General features: G+C 44.3%; 2 protein-coding genes across 3 annotated transcripts in view; one reads left to right on the forward strand and one right to left on the reverse strand.

Annotated features, from left to right (window-relative positions):
• Nucleotides 1-1121: 1121 nt before the first annotated feature.
• CETN2 (centrin 2) overlaps nucleotides 1122-14332 on the forward strand; it is a 77566-nt gene continuing 64355 nt past the window's right edge. The window contains exon 1 of the mRNA XM_073599104.1: nucleotides 1122-1266. Coding sequence (XP_073455205.1) covers nucleotides 1264-1266 — 3 coding nt within the window. The 5' untranslated portion in view covers nucleotides 1122-1263. The remainder of the gene's footprint in view (nucleotides 1267-14332) is intronic.
• The window catches only part of NSDHL (NAD(P) dependent 3-beta-hydroxysteroid dehydrogenase NSDHL), a 37796-nt gene continuing 32615 nt past the window's right edge, over nucleotides 9152-14332 (reverse strand). For both annotated transcript variants that reach the window (XM_073599101.1, XM_073599102.1), the window contains exons 8-9: nucleotides 11359-13934; nucleotides 9152-10235 (exon numbers count right to left, since the gene is read on the reverse strand). In XM_073599101.1, the coding sequence (XP_073455202.1) occupies nucleotides 13602-13934 (333 nt within the window). In that variant the 3' untranslated portion in view covers nucleotides 9152-10235; nucleotides 11359-13601. The remainder of the gene's footprint in view (nucleotides 10236-11358; nucleotides 13935-14332) is intronic.

Raw genomic sequence — 14332 nt, forward strand, 5'->3', positions numbered from 1 at the left:
AGGGTGAGTATAGTTGTCAGTGAGTAGAGGGTGAGTACAGTTGTCAGTGAGTAGAGGGTGAGTATAGTTGTCAGTGAGTAGAGGGTGAGTACAGTTGTCAGTGAGTAGAGGGTGAGTACAGTTGTCAGTGAGTAGAGGGTGAGTACAGTTGTCAGTGAGTAGAGGGTGAGTATAGTTGTCAGTGAGTAGAGGGTGAGTACAGTTGTCAGTGAGTAGAGGGTGAGTACAGTTGTCAGTGAGTAGAGGGTGAGTACAGTTGTCAGTGAGTAGAGGGTGAGTACAGTTGTCAGTGAGTAGAGGGTGAGTATAGTTGTCAGTGAGTAGAGGGTGAGTACAGTTGTCAGTGAGTAGAGGGTGAGTACAGTTGTCAGTGAGTAGAGGGTGAGTACAGTTGTCAGTGAGTAGAGGGTGAGTACAGTTGTCAGTGAGTAGAGGGTGAGTACAGTTGTCAGTGAGTAGAGGGTGAGTACAGTTGTCAGTGAGTAGAGGGTGAGTACAGTTGTCAGTGAGTAGAGGGTGAGTACAGTTGTCAGTGAGTAGAGGGTGAGTACAGTTGTCAGTGAGTAGAGGGTGAGTATAGTTGTCAGTGAGTAGAGGGTGAGTACAGTTGTCAGTGAGTAGAGGGTGAGTACAGTTGTCAGTGAGTAGAGGGTGAGTATAGTTGTCAGTGAGTAGAGGGTGAGTACAGTTGTCAGTGAGTAGAGGGTGAGTACAGTTGTCAGTGAGTAGAGGGTGAGTACAGTTGTCAGTGAGTAGAGGGTGAGTATAGTTGTCAGTGAGTAGAGGGTGAGTACAGTTGTCAGTGAGTAGAGGGTGAGTACAGTTGTCAGTGAGTAGAGGGTGAGTACAGTTGTCAGTGAGTAGAGGGTGAGTATAGTTGTCAGTGAGTAGAGGGTGAGTACAGTTGTCAGTAAGTATAGGGTGAGTACAGTTGTCAGTGAGTAGAGGGTGAGTACAGTTGTCAGTGAGTAGAGGGTGAGTACAGTTGTCAGTGAGTAGAGGGTGAGTACAGTTGTCAGTGAGTAGAGGGTGAGTACAGTTGTCAGTGAGTAGAGGGTGAGTACTGTTGTCAGTGAGTAGAGGGTGAGTGCTGTCAGTGAGTACAGAAGTGGTGGGAGGGATTCTCTATCCAGTCCTACTCCTCCCCCCTCTCTCTGGGGAGACGAGTCTGGCTTCCACAAAGCTGAATGATCCTCTCCGGCTCCTCCATTCACTGGCAGTCTCCTCCCTGATGCTGGAGGCTGGAGCACAGAGCAGAGATGTATGGTAAGAGCTTCTCACCCTCCTGTCTGTATGTATGGGAGGGAGGCATGCATGGGGTGTGTTGTTCTGTGTACACCGAGTGCAGCGCCGTGCACCATTGTATGGAGAGAATGCAGCACATTCACTGCTGAAGAGCCAGCACTGGGCAGCATTGTCACCAGGACATACAGTGTGTATAGTACTGTACACAGGGGTGGCACAGTAATGTGCTGAGTGAACAGTGGGGGTGCACAGTGTGGGGTGTAAAGTACTGTACAAAGGAGTAGTGTACTATTGTGCTGGGTGGACAGGGGGGTGCACAGCGTGGGTTGTATAGTACTGTACACAGGGGGGTGCATGGTGTAGGGTGTATAGTACTGTACACAGGGGGGTGTGTGGGGTGTATAGTACTGTACACAGGGGGGTGCATGGTGTAGGGTGTATAGTACTGTACACAGGAGTAGTCCAGTATTGAGCTGGGTGGACAGTTGGGTGCACAGTGTGGGGTGTATAGTACTGTACACAGTGGGGTGTATAGTATTGTACACAGTGGGGTGCACGGTGTGGGGTGTATAGTATTGTACACAGTGGGGTGCACGGTGTAGGGTGTATAGTATTGTACCCAGGGGGGTGCACAGTGTGAGGTGTATAGTATTGTACACTGTGGGGGTGCACAGTGTGGGGTGTATAGTACTGTACACAGTGGGGTGCACAGTGTGGGGTGTATAGTACTGTACACAGTGGGGTGCACAGTGTGGGGTGTATAGTACTGTACACAGGGGGGTGCACGGTGTGGGGTGTATAGTATTGTAGACAGTGGGGTGCACAGTGTGGGGTGTATAGTATTGTAGACAGTGGGGTGCACAGCGTGGGGTGTATAGTATTGTACACAGGGGGGTGCACAGTGTGGGGTGTATAGTACTGTACACAGTGGGGTGCACAGTGTGGGGTGTATAGTGTTGTACACAGTGGGGGTGCACAGTGTGGGGTGTATAGTGTTGTACACAGTGGGGTGCACAGTGTGGGGTGTATAGTACTGTTCACAGGGGGTGCACAGTGTGGGGTGTATAGTACTGTTCACAGGGGGGTGCACAGTGTGGGGTGTATAGTATTGTACACAGTGGGGTGCACAGTGCGGGGTGTATAGTATTGTACACAGTGGGGTGCACAGTTTGGGGTGTATATTATTGTAGACAGTGGGGTGCACAGTGTGGGGTGTATAGTATTGTAGACAGGGGGGTGCACAGTGTGGGGTGTATATTATTGTAGACAGTGGGGTGCACAGTGTGGGGTGTATAGTATTGTAGACAGGGGGGTGCACAGTGTGGGGTGTATAGTACTGTACACAGTGGGGTGCACAGTGTGGGGTGTATAGTACTGTTCACAGGGGGGTGCACAGTTTGGGGTGTATAGTACTGTACACAGTGGGGTGCACAGTGTGGGGTGTATAGTGTTGTACACAGTGGGGGTGCACAGTGTGGGGTGTATAGTGTTGTACACAGTGGGGTGCACAGTGTGGGGTGTATAGTACTGTTCACAGGGGGTGCACAGTGTGGGGTGTATAGTACTGTTCACAGGGGGGTGCACAGTGTGGGGTGTATAGTATTGTAGACAGGGGGTTGCACAGAGTGGGGTGTATAGTATTGTACACAGTGGGGTGCACAGAGTGGGGTGTATAGTATTGTAGACAGGGGGGTACATGGTGTGGAGTGTATAGTATTGTAGACAGGGGGTTGCACAGAGTGGGGTGTATAGTATTGTAGACAGGGGGGTGCACAGAGTGGGGTGTATAGTATTGTACACAGTGGGGTGCACAGTGTGGGGTGTATAGTATTGTAGACAGGGGGTTGCACAGAGTGGGGTGTATAGTATTGTAGACAGGGGGTTGCACAGAGTGGGGTGTATAGTATTGTACACAGTGGGGTGCACAGTGTGGGGTGTATAGTATTGTAGACAGGGGGGTACATGGTGTGGAGTGTATAGTATTGTAGACAGGGGGTTGCACAGAGTGGGGTGTATAGTATTGTAGACAGGGGGGTGCACAGAGTGGGGTGTATATTATTGTAGACAGTGGGGTGCACAGAGTGGGGTGTATAGTATTGTAGACAGGGGGGTGCACAGTGTGGGGTGTATAGTGTTGTACACAGGGGGGTGCACAGAGTGGGGTGTATAGTATTGTAGACAGGGGGGTACATGGTGTGGAGTGTATAGTATTGTAGACAGGGGGTTGCACAGAGTGGGGTGTATAGTATTGTAGACAGGGGGGTGCACAGTGTGGGGTGTATAGTATTGTACACAGTGGGGTGCACAGTGTGGGGTGTATAGTATTGTAGACAGGGGGGTACATGGTGTGGAGTGTATAGTATTGTAGACAGGGGGTTGCACAGAGTGGGGTGTATAGTATTGTAGACAGGGGGGTGCACAGAGTGGGGTGTATAGTATTGTAGACAGGGGGGTACATGGTGTGGAGTGTATAGTATTGTAGACAGGGGGTTGCACAGAGTGGGGTGTATAGTATTGTAGACAGGGGGGTGCACAGAGTGGGGTGTATAGTATTGTAGACAGGGGGGTGCACAGAGTGGGGTGTATATTATTGTAGACAGTGGGGTGCACAGAGTGGGGTGTATAGTATTGTAGACAGGGGGGTGCACAGTGTGGGGTGTATAGTGTTGTACACAGGGGGGTGCACAGAGTGGGGTGTATAGTATTGTAGACAGGGGGGTACATGGTGTGGAGTGTATAGTATTGTAGACAGGGGGTTGCACAGAGTGGGGTGTATAGTATTGTATACAGTGGGGTGCACAGAGTGGGGTGCATAGTATTGTACACAGTGGGGTGCACAGAGTGGGGTGTATAGTATTGTAGACAGGGGGGTGCACGGTGTGGGGTGTATAGTATTGTACACAGTGGGGTGCACAGTGTGGGGTGTATAGTATTGTAGACAGGGGGGTGCACAGAGTGGGGTGTATAGTATTGTAGACAGGGGGTTGCACAGAGTGGGGTGTATAGTATTGTAGACAGGGGGGTGCACAGAGTGGGGTGTATAGTATTGTAGACAGGGGGGTGCACAGAGTGGGGTGTATAGTATTGTAGACAGGGGGGTACATGGTGTGGAGTGTATAGTATTGTAGACAGTGGGTTGCACAGTGTGGGGTGTATAGTATTGTACACAGTGGGGTGCACAGTGTGGGGTGTATAGTATTGTAGACAGGGGGTTGCACAGTGTGGGGTGTATAGTATTGTAGACAGTGGGGTGCACAGTGTGGGGTGTATAGTATTGTACACAGTGGGGTGCACAGTGTGGGGTGTATAGTATTGTACACAGTGGGGTGCACAGTGTGGGGTGTATAGTATTGTAGACAGGGGGGTGCACAGAGTGGGGTGTATAGTATTGTAGACAGGGGGGTACATGGTGTGGAGTGTATAGTATTGTAGACAGGGGGTTGCACAGAGTGGGGTGTATAGTATTGTAGACAGGGGGGTACATGGTGTGGAGTGTATAGTATTGTAGACAGGGGGGTGCACAGCGTGGGGTGTATAGTATTGTAGACAGGGGGGTGCACAGAGTGGGGTGTATAGTATTGTAGACAGGGGGGTACATGGTGTGGAGTGTATAGTATTGTAGACAGGGGGTTGCACAGAGTGGGGTGTATAGTATTGTAGACAGGGGGGTACATGGTGTGGAGTGTATAGTATTGTAGACAGGGGGTTGCACAGAGTGGGGTGTATAGTATTGTAGACAGGGGGGTACATGGTGTGGAGTGTATAGTATTGTAGACAGGGGGGTGCACAGAGTGGGGTGTATAGTATTGTAGACAGGGGGGTACATGGTGTGGAGTGTATAGTATTGTAGACAGTGGGTTGCACAGTGTGGGGTGTATAGTATTGTACACAGTGGGGTGCACAGTGTGGGGTGTATAGTATTGTAGACAGGGGGGTACATGGTGTGGAGTGTATAGTATTGTAGACAGGGGGGTGCACAGAGTGGGGTGTATAGTATTGTAGACAGGGGGGTACATGGTGTGGAGTGTATAGTATTGTAGACAGTGGGTTGCACAGAGTGGGGTGTATAGTATTGTAGACAGGGGGGTACATGGTGTGGGGTGTATAGTATTGTAGACAGGGGGTTGCACAGAGTGGGGTGTATAGTATTGTACACAGTGGGGTGCACAGTGTGGGGTGTATAGTATTGTAGACAGGGGGGTACATGGTGTGGAGTGTATAGTATTGTAGACAGGGGGTTGCACAGAGTGGGGTGTATAGTATTGTACACAGTGGGGTGCATGGTGTGGAGTGACATGTGCACTGGTAGTGAAGGTTGGGCAGTACTACATGTGTTGTGCCATGGTGTTGAATACACCAACAGATGGACAGCAGATAAGGCAGAGTTTGGTGTTTTGCTGTACTGTGCGGTGGGTGGGTGTGAATGAATGCATTAAATGGGATGCTGCTATGTTGTACACATGCAAACAGTGTGGGGTATACCTGTATTGCACTTTCCATGCATTGTACCAGTGCCCACTAACGTAAAGGGAGCACTGCTGGCCAGAAGCTCACTTGTCACAATGCAGCATTATGCCAGTGCAGTACACCTGTATTGTACATACCATGCATTGCACCAGGGCCCACTAAAACGGTTTGAGGGAATGGTGGTGGGGGGGGGAGTGTCACCGCTGGTCGGGATGCTTTCCAGAGCAGAGCTCACGTGTTTCCTTTGGGAAAAAAGGCCGTCAATTTTGTTTGGGTGCAATGTCGCACGACTACGCAATTGTCAGTTAAAGCCACGCAGTGCCGAATCGCAAAAAGGGCTCTGGTCAGGAAGGGGGTAAAATCTTCCGGGGCTGAAGCGGTTAAGCTGCTTTTTCCTACCATGAACTGCGTTTATTGAAGAAATTTAAATGCTCAGTGTGCATGAGGCCTTACTTTTCATCAAAGGCAAGTACTCACGCAACACTTGTATCTGAATAGTCAAAGGAAGTATCAGTTGCTGAAAAAGCCCTTTAGCCAGGATCAGAAGATGCAATTTCCCTCTATATCAACATAGAAAAAAAAAGTGTTTTCACAGCATGTCCTGTGCAATTACATTGGAATATTTCATAAAACAAACCACCCCTGGCAGCCTTAAAACGTAGTGTTAACTTTGGGAATCGAAAGCCGATTTGCAGTCACAGTGTTCACATGATCAGTCCAGCTGGCTCCTGATTGCAAACAGTGACTGGAGCCTAATTAGAGTTGCATGATTAATCGTTAAAAGATTGTGATCTCGATTCAACCCCCTCACGATCTTAATCCAGCATTTCCACGATTCATGTAACGTGCAGAGCAGTTCCCCTGTCCACAGCTGTAAAAAAAAAAGCAGCCAGCAATGTTTATCAACAACATTGCTCAGCGCTGAAAGAGAGATAAAAAGAATCATTGTATCTTTTGTTCATTTACAGATCAAAAGGGATGAACTTCGGTCTGCAAATGAAGTCAGTTTAAAACAACCTCATCAAGTAAAAGAAATTTTTTTTTTTTGCTTTTTATTAAAATTGTTCCTCTATAACTCCTTATTAGCCCTTAATTTACTCTAATCAGCCTTATTAATTCCTTATTCTCCATCTCCATTTAATTATTCATTTCCCTGCTGTTTTTTTTTTTTCCTTTTACTTCTATTTTACAAACTATTAATTCAAACTTTTTTTTTTTTTGCTTTGTTCATTAATATTTTTACGTTTCACATTGAAAAAAGTGCACAAGTTAAAACATTTAAATTTATTTCATTTGTAAAATAAATTTTCAATGCTTTGTACCATTGTTGACAGCTGAAGTGTAAACAAAAAAGTTGCAGCGAGATACAAAGACCCTAACATAACGTAAAGCGGAGTTCCACCCAACTTTTGAACTTTTTCTTAAAGGAACGACCACCCCTCCACCGCTCCTTTTTTGATATTTTTTTCCCCACTTACCTTAGTGGTAAACTTCCATCTCAGCTTCGCTGTGGCGAGGTATGTCATGTCCTCTACTGGTTCTGCCCCTCCTCCTTCCACCCGCTGCCTTCTGGGACCTGTGCGTGTACCAGAAGACGATGGGACCATTCAGAAAGCGCCACGCGACTCACGCATATTCAGTAGGAAGGCTCCACTGCCGGTTTCCCTTAGCAGCCATGGCGGCGCCTGCACCCGATCCGATAAATTGGTCGGTCTCGGGGGGGCTGACATCGCAGGCTCCCTGGACAGGCAAGTGTCCTTATTAAAAGTCAGCAGCTACAGAGTTTGTAGCTGCTGACATTTAAAAAAAAATTACTTTTAAAAAATAAAAATTTCAGGGTGGAGCTCCGCTTTAATAGTAAGTCTTTTATTTCTTTACACAATACATTATTTTCTATTACATTTCTTCAAATTTGATTGAAGCAAAGAGTATTGTGCCGTATTTTATTGCCATCTTGTTTGGTAACCTAATGTTCAGGGGTTGTAAATCTCTAAAATAAAAAAAGTAAAAAAAAAAAAAAAAAAAAAGCAAAGAAATTGTGATTTTCATTTTATCCAGAATCGTGTAGCTCTAGTGGATCCATTTGTATGACTACTAGTCATTAAGGCCAACCCACCCTGCTGCCCCAGATATACGATATGCTGGTGGGGCGAGGTTAAATAATACTTCAATTACATTTTTTTTTTTCAATAAACTGTTTAATAACAATTGTTTTCTTTACAATAATTAAGAACATTAATTAGTATGAACATATACAACCGAGGAATAGTAAAGTAACACAGCAGTAGTCGCTTTCTGTATAATAGGAAATCTAATACTGAACGTGAACAGTCAATGGATGATGCAGCAACATTGATATGAACAGTTATTTACACTCAAAGTGAACTTTTCCCTTACTAGGCAAAGTAACAGGTTTATGTTGGCCATACAAAGCTCCAAGGATAAACTGAAGATGCCACTTGGAAAATGATAGTCTGAACAGTGGAGGTGATTTACTAAAACTGGTGCACACTGAATCTGGTGTTGTACATAGTAACCAATCAGCTTCTAGGTGTTAGGCCTGGTTCACACCTTTGCAGGTTGCAGTTGATGCATATTCCAGGTGCATTTTGAATTTTTCAATACACATCTTTGATCCATTGATGTCTATGGAACCAAAAACACAAACTGCTGGCCCCTGGCCCTTTCCATAAGATGCACAGATGTAAATGTGACCCATAGGAAACCATGTTAAATGGGCCGCAGTGTGTTTCTGCAAAACTGAAAACGCAGTAAAAAATGCATAGGTGTGAACCAGGCCTAATTGCCAAAGCTTAACTGAACAAGCTGAAGCTAGAAGCTGATTGGTTACTATGAACAGATTCTGCGTGCACCAGTTTTAATAAATCGCCCCCAGTGACTGCATTCTATCAGATGCAATCACGGTTAGGGTATTCAGACAGTTGTGGGTGCTGTGGCTGTTTGCATATTACAGCTCAGAGTTGAGATTCCACCATCCACACTGTTTGGCATGGATGGAGGAACGGTTTGATTTTGTATGGTTCAGCCTGCCTGGTTTTGTCTTGGCAATGCCCTATTATTACACAGATGACAAACGGGAACCTATAGATGGACATTAAGTGCTTTCTGAGTAAATGACCTTGTACAAGCATGCAGCCAGTGAAGACAGATCTCATTTGCATTGTTTAACATCAACAACTGAGAAAGTTTTGAAGACATTAGACCAGAATGAAAGCCAGGCAACTGGAATTTTCATAACTCAGCAATAGCAACCTTCATGATCTCTTGGCACGGGTTTCCTTTACGCAAACCTGGCGCTTTGCCCAGTATAGAATCATCTCTCCCTTTTGAAACTTCATATCAAAATTGATAAAAGTAATTGAACGCTCTAATAGAATGACACCCTCAAATGGCTTTCCTGGCAGGTAAACTGTATTAAGCAAGTCTATATACGTACTGTGGAATGCTCATGCTCATGATGAAAGAAATGTTTAATGATGCAACCTCACTGTTCAAACCACTTTATTAAAGGACCGATCTATGCCAAATCGATAGGAAATTTCTGCAAGGGGTGCCATCTATTTTGTTACTTCTAGAACTTTTCATTGTTTGTTCACCCTAATTTATCAAGGTGTGCAAAATAGGAGTTCATTTTCTGTCTGATAAAGCTGCAGTGGCTTTTAGGCCCTTCATAACTAGAGCTCACTAAGGCTATGTTTCCACTATTGCGTCCCCAAAGTCCCGCGATTTTTTGCCGCGACTTGAAACAATGCCTGTGTATTCTTGAGGTCTATGGACTTCAAGTCGCATCAAAGTGGGACCAAAGTAGTGCAGGGACTACTTTGAAGTCACACAGATATGAACGGTACTCATTGGAAATCATGGGGTACGACTTGTTATGCGACTTTTCAGTCCCAAATCGCATGAAAAGTCGCACTAGTGGAAACCTAGCCTAAAGATTAAATGTCCCAGGCCAAATTTAGCAGTGTCAGTACGCACTGGTTAACTCTAAGGCCTGGTTCACACCTATGCAGGTTGCATATTCCAGGTGCATTTTTCAATATACTTTTTTGATCCATTGAAGTCTAAGGAACCATAAACAAGTCCCTGGCCCTTTCCATAAAATGCACAGATGTGAATGTGATCCATAGGAGACCATGTTAAATGGACTGTAGCGTGTTTCTGCAAAACTGAAAACACAGTAAAAAAAAATGCAAAAGGAGTGAGCCAGGCCTTTCCGGAGATTTGCAATTTTCAGCGATAGTATTGTGACTACAGTCACTGACAGCTCCAGATGGAAGTTTGTTTATAAACAAACCACTGTGATCACCATGGTTGTTTGTCATGATGATTATATGATAATGAAGCTTGAGGATTGGATCCTCATTGCTGGTTGGAGATCTGGAACTATCAGAGGTGCATTCCTAGTTTTCAAAAGGAAGGTAATTCAAGTTCTCATGGCTTGTGGAATTGTGTCTGATAACCTTAATATACAGATTGTGGACATCTGAGGATTAAATAGCCTGTACAAGATAAAATGAAAAAACAATCAGCGCAAACCAAATATGAAAGAACAATATGCAGGCTGAACACTAGGAGGATAACACCAACCTCAGTGACATACAATAGATAAAATAAGTGCAGCGCAAAAGAATATTAATAATCATGGAGTATTGAATAATCTAATAAATCCTAAGAAATAACAAAAGTCCTTAAATATGAAATGGTGAAAGTAGCAGATAACTCTCTTCTGGGGAAACTGGTAACAAACTTAAATCCGTGCGGTAAATATGGAAAGAGATTGCGCTTACCAGATCCAATTGACCCCTTGATTATAGGGGGTCCGAAACAGCATAAATGGGTCCGTGGCAGACTGCTGGGCTGGCTGTGATCTGCAGAAATCTCCTCAGATCAGGAGTATAAAACCATAATACCGCTGGATATTTTCTTTTCTTTCTCAATTTGGCAATATCCTGTCTTGGCTTGAATTTATTAGGACAAATCTCAACGCGTTTCGAAAAAAAACTCCTTCTTCAGGGATTAAAGCAGGGGTATGCCGTTTTTGTTAGCAGGCTGTTGCCTGAAGCTTCCGCTCTCGCTGTCACCCTCCGTGCCTCCTGTCTTCCTCAAGCAGACAGGAGGCACGGAGGGTGACAGCGAGAGCGGAAGCTTCAGGCAACAGCCTGCTAACAAAAACGGCATACCCCTGCTTTAATCCCTGAAGAAGGAGTTTTTTTTCGAAACGCGTTGAGATTTGTCCTAATAAATTCAAGCCAAGACAGGATATTGCCAAATTGAGAAAGAAAAGAAAATATCCAGCGGTATTATGGTTTTATACTCCTGATCTGAGGAGATTTCTGCAGATCACAGCCAGCCCAGCAGTCTGCCACGGACCCATTTATGCTGTTTCGGACCCCCTATAATCAAGGGGTCAATTGGATCTGGTAAGCGCAATCTCTTTCCATATTTACCGCACGGATTTAAGTTTGTTACCAGTTTCCCCAGAAGAGAGTTATCTGCTACTTTCACCATTTCATATTTAAGGACTTTTGTTATTTCTTAGGATTTATTAGATTATTCAATACTCCATGATTATTAATATTCTTTTGCGCTGCACTTATTTTATCTATTGTATGATTAAATAGCCTGTCATTGCTCTGTGTGGTTCTAATTTTTTTTTTTTTTTTAATAAGACCCAAATAAAGCAAAACTAAACCTAACTCTTAGAAAACTGCCAGCAGGCAGCTCTATAATGCAGAAGAGACATGCCATGCTTTATTTTGCAATAATACATACTTACCTGCCTGCTCACAGTTTTCTATTGAATGTACACTGAACTGCACATGCGCAGCTCAGCACGCATTCCTCGAACCTTTCAGCTGTGCCGGAATGACTGACTCTCATATGGGCATGTGTGGGATGACGTTAGTTCTGCCAGCCAATCAAGAGTCTGTACACCCGGCACCAGGAAGAAAATTACAGTGGATGGCAAAGGATTTAACCACTGTATCACTGGAAGGTGGAGGCAAATATATTCCTGATTTTAGTTACGCTTTATTATTGTGACCATAGATCTTTATGTCCACCATTGTGCTGGGGATGAAGTGCAATCTTGTAGGTAGTGCTATATTTGACATAAGCTGGCAATGCATTATACAATTTTCTTATTCAATTTGCTTCAATGATGTAGTGCAAGGGCCTGCCTGATTGCATACAAATTGAAAGTGTTTAGGTTTGACCTCGTATTATATGGTTTTGGTAAATCTAAATTAAAATTGTACAAAAAAATTTTATAATGTAAAGCCAGCCTTAAGTCAAAAAGATGTTGCAAGACTAGAGTAAAATGTACCTGAATGTTTTAGAGCAGAGTGAAATTTGGGTTACATGGAGTAAAAGAATTTTTTTATTTCTGATTTATCAACTATACTGAACAAAGCTTTTTGGTTTTGTATCATATGACAGGCAGCGCTACACTGCTTATGTATATTGCAACTGAAACTGAGGGAACTTACATGTGAGCTGCCCTTGTTGACCCCTTTCTGAAATTGCTACTTGTCTGGAATCAATACTGATTCTCTGACTTCAGTACTTGCTGAGTCCCTGATCGGGAACATAAATGCAGCCATCAAAGTCAGAGCTCCGGCACACTTGTTTAAGGTTAGTAAATCAAGAAGTATTGAAGCTGATAGATCAGTATAACAGCAAGGCAGCATTCTTGGAGGGGAAGTAAGCAGCTGGCCTCCATATTTTGACACTGGCATCCTTTAAAGAGATAATGGGGGTTATTTACAAAAGACAAATCCACTTTGCACTACACATGCAAACTACAAGTGAAAAGTGCACTTGGAAGTGCAGTCACTGTAAATATGACGGATAGATCATAAATGAGGGGAAGCTCTGCTTATTTTATTATTCAATCATGTGTAAGCTAAAATGTTGTTTTTTATTTTCCTTGTATGTCCCCCTCAGATCTACAGCGACTGCACTTCCAAGTACACTTTGCACTTGTAGCGCAAAGTGGATTTGCCTTTAGTAAATAACCCCCACTATCACCTTGCCAATATGGAGCAAAGTAGGGGTCTGTGTAAAGCCCCTTATCCCCCTGGACCATTTAATACTCCTCTCCAGTGCTCCTTCTTCTGTGGCTGGCATTGCAAAATACCTGGTGCTTCTGGTTATGGAGGGATCATGTGACCTCCTTCCATGATGCAGTCCCTGGGCCTAGAGGCCAATTACTAGACCCACATACTGTCACAAGGAGGAGGGGGTGACATCACCACTGCATCTGAGCTCCAACACTAGAAAACTCTGGGCAAGGCGAGTATAAGTTTTTTTTCTGTCGGGGCAAGGTGACAGTGGGGGTTATTTACGAAAGGCAAGTGCACTTGGTAGTGCAGTCACTGTAGATCCGAGGGGGACATGCAAGGAACATAAAAAACAGCATTTTAGCTTGTACATGATTGGATTATAAAATCAGCAGAGCTTTCCCTTATTTCAGATCTACCCCTCAGATTAACAGCAACTGCACTTCCAGTGCAAAGTGGATTTGCCTTTGGTAAATAACCCCCAGTGTCTCTTCAAGCTCCAATATCTGTGATATGCCAAATGCCCTGGTTTCTGTGACATCTATGTTCCCCAGAGCAACCCATTAGGGCAACCTACTCTACACTAAATTGTGCAGATTATTCTTATCTAGCGCTTTGTTCATTTATAGAGCCTCATTTTGGTGACTGTGAGTGGCACTTGGAATCTTTTTTTTGCATCAAATATTCAGCCAGTGTGTGACCAAGTGTATTTTGAGACACTTGTTAAAAAATGATAAGCAGTACTAAATGCCCCATATGATGAATTAAATTAGAAAATCTCAAAAGGCAGCAGGTAACTGAAACCTAGCTAGCTCTTCTCAAATGTGGATAACTCTGAACGGTTCTCTCAATGGCTTGGTCCAGGCTGACCACTGGTTTGTATGCCATGTCTTTCTTGGCCCGCTCACAGCTGTAATAGTGGTAGGTCCCAGCCAGAGCCACTCTCATTGGTGTAAATGTTGGTTTGATTTTGATAACTGGACTAAGAATGAACACCAAAAATGACAAAAACAAAGCAAGGTAGTAAGCTAGCCAATAAGGAATCTTGTACTTGGGGGCATCGTAATTCAGGCCAGTCAGTACTCGGGAAATAAATGTCCAAAATGGGAGGGGTTCATCGTTCGTGATATGGTAGGCCTAATAAAAGAAAAAGAAAATTAAAAAAAAACAAACAAACAAACAAACATAGTAACCCATCATATTAACCAATTAGCTTCTAGCTTCAGCTTGTTCAGTTAAGCTTTCAAAATAAAAGCTATAAGCTCTTTGGTTGAGACGCACAGCAGTCCCAACCTTAATAAATTCCCCTCACATTGTTTACATTAAATAGTACTATATCTGCTGGGGAATGCAATTTCTGTTTTCCCAAGCATATCTGAAATGTAAGTGTCTTCATTACAGTATCATGCTGTAGCTTTTAATTTCCTTTTTACAGCTGCATTTGTATTCTGGGAAACCCGCTGTCATGCCTTTCTATCTTCTAGTCTAACCTCCTACTACATCAGGGGACTCAAACTGGCGGCCCTCCAGCTGTT

Source organism: Aquarana catesbeiana, linkage group LG09, assembly GCF_042186555.1.
Source record: "Aquarana catesbeiana isolate 2022-GZ linkage group LG09, ASM4218655v1, whole genome shotgun sequence".
In the NCBI taxonomy this organism is placed as follows: Eukaryota; Metazoa; Chordata; class Amphibia; order Anura; family Ranidae; genus Aquarana; species Aquarana catesbeiana.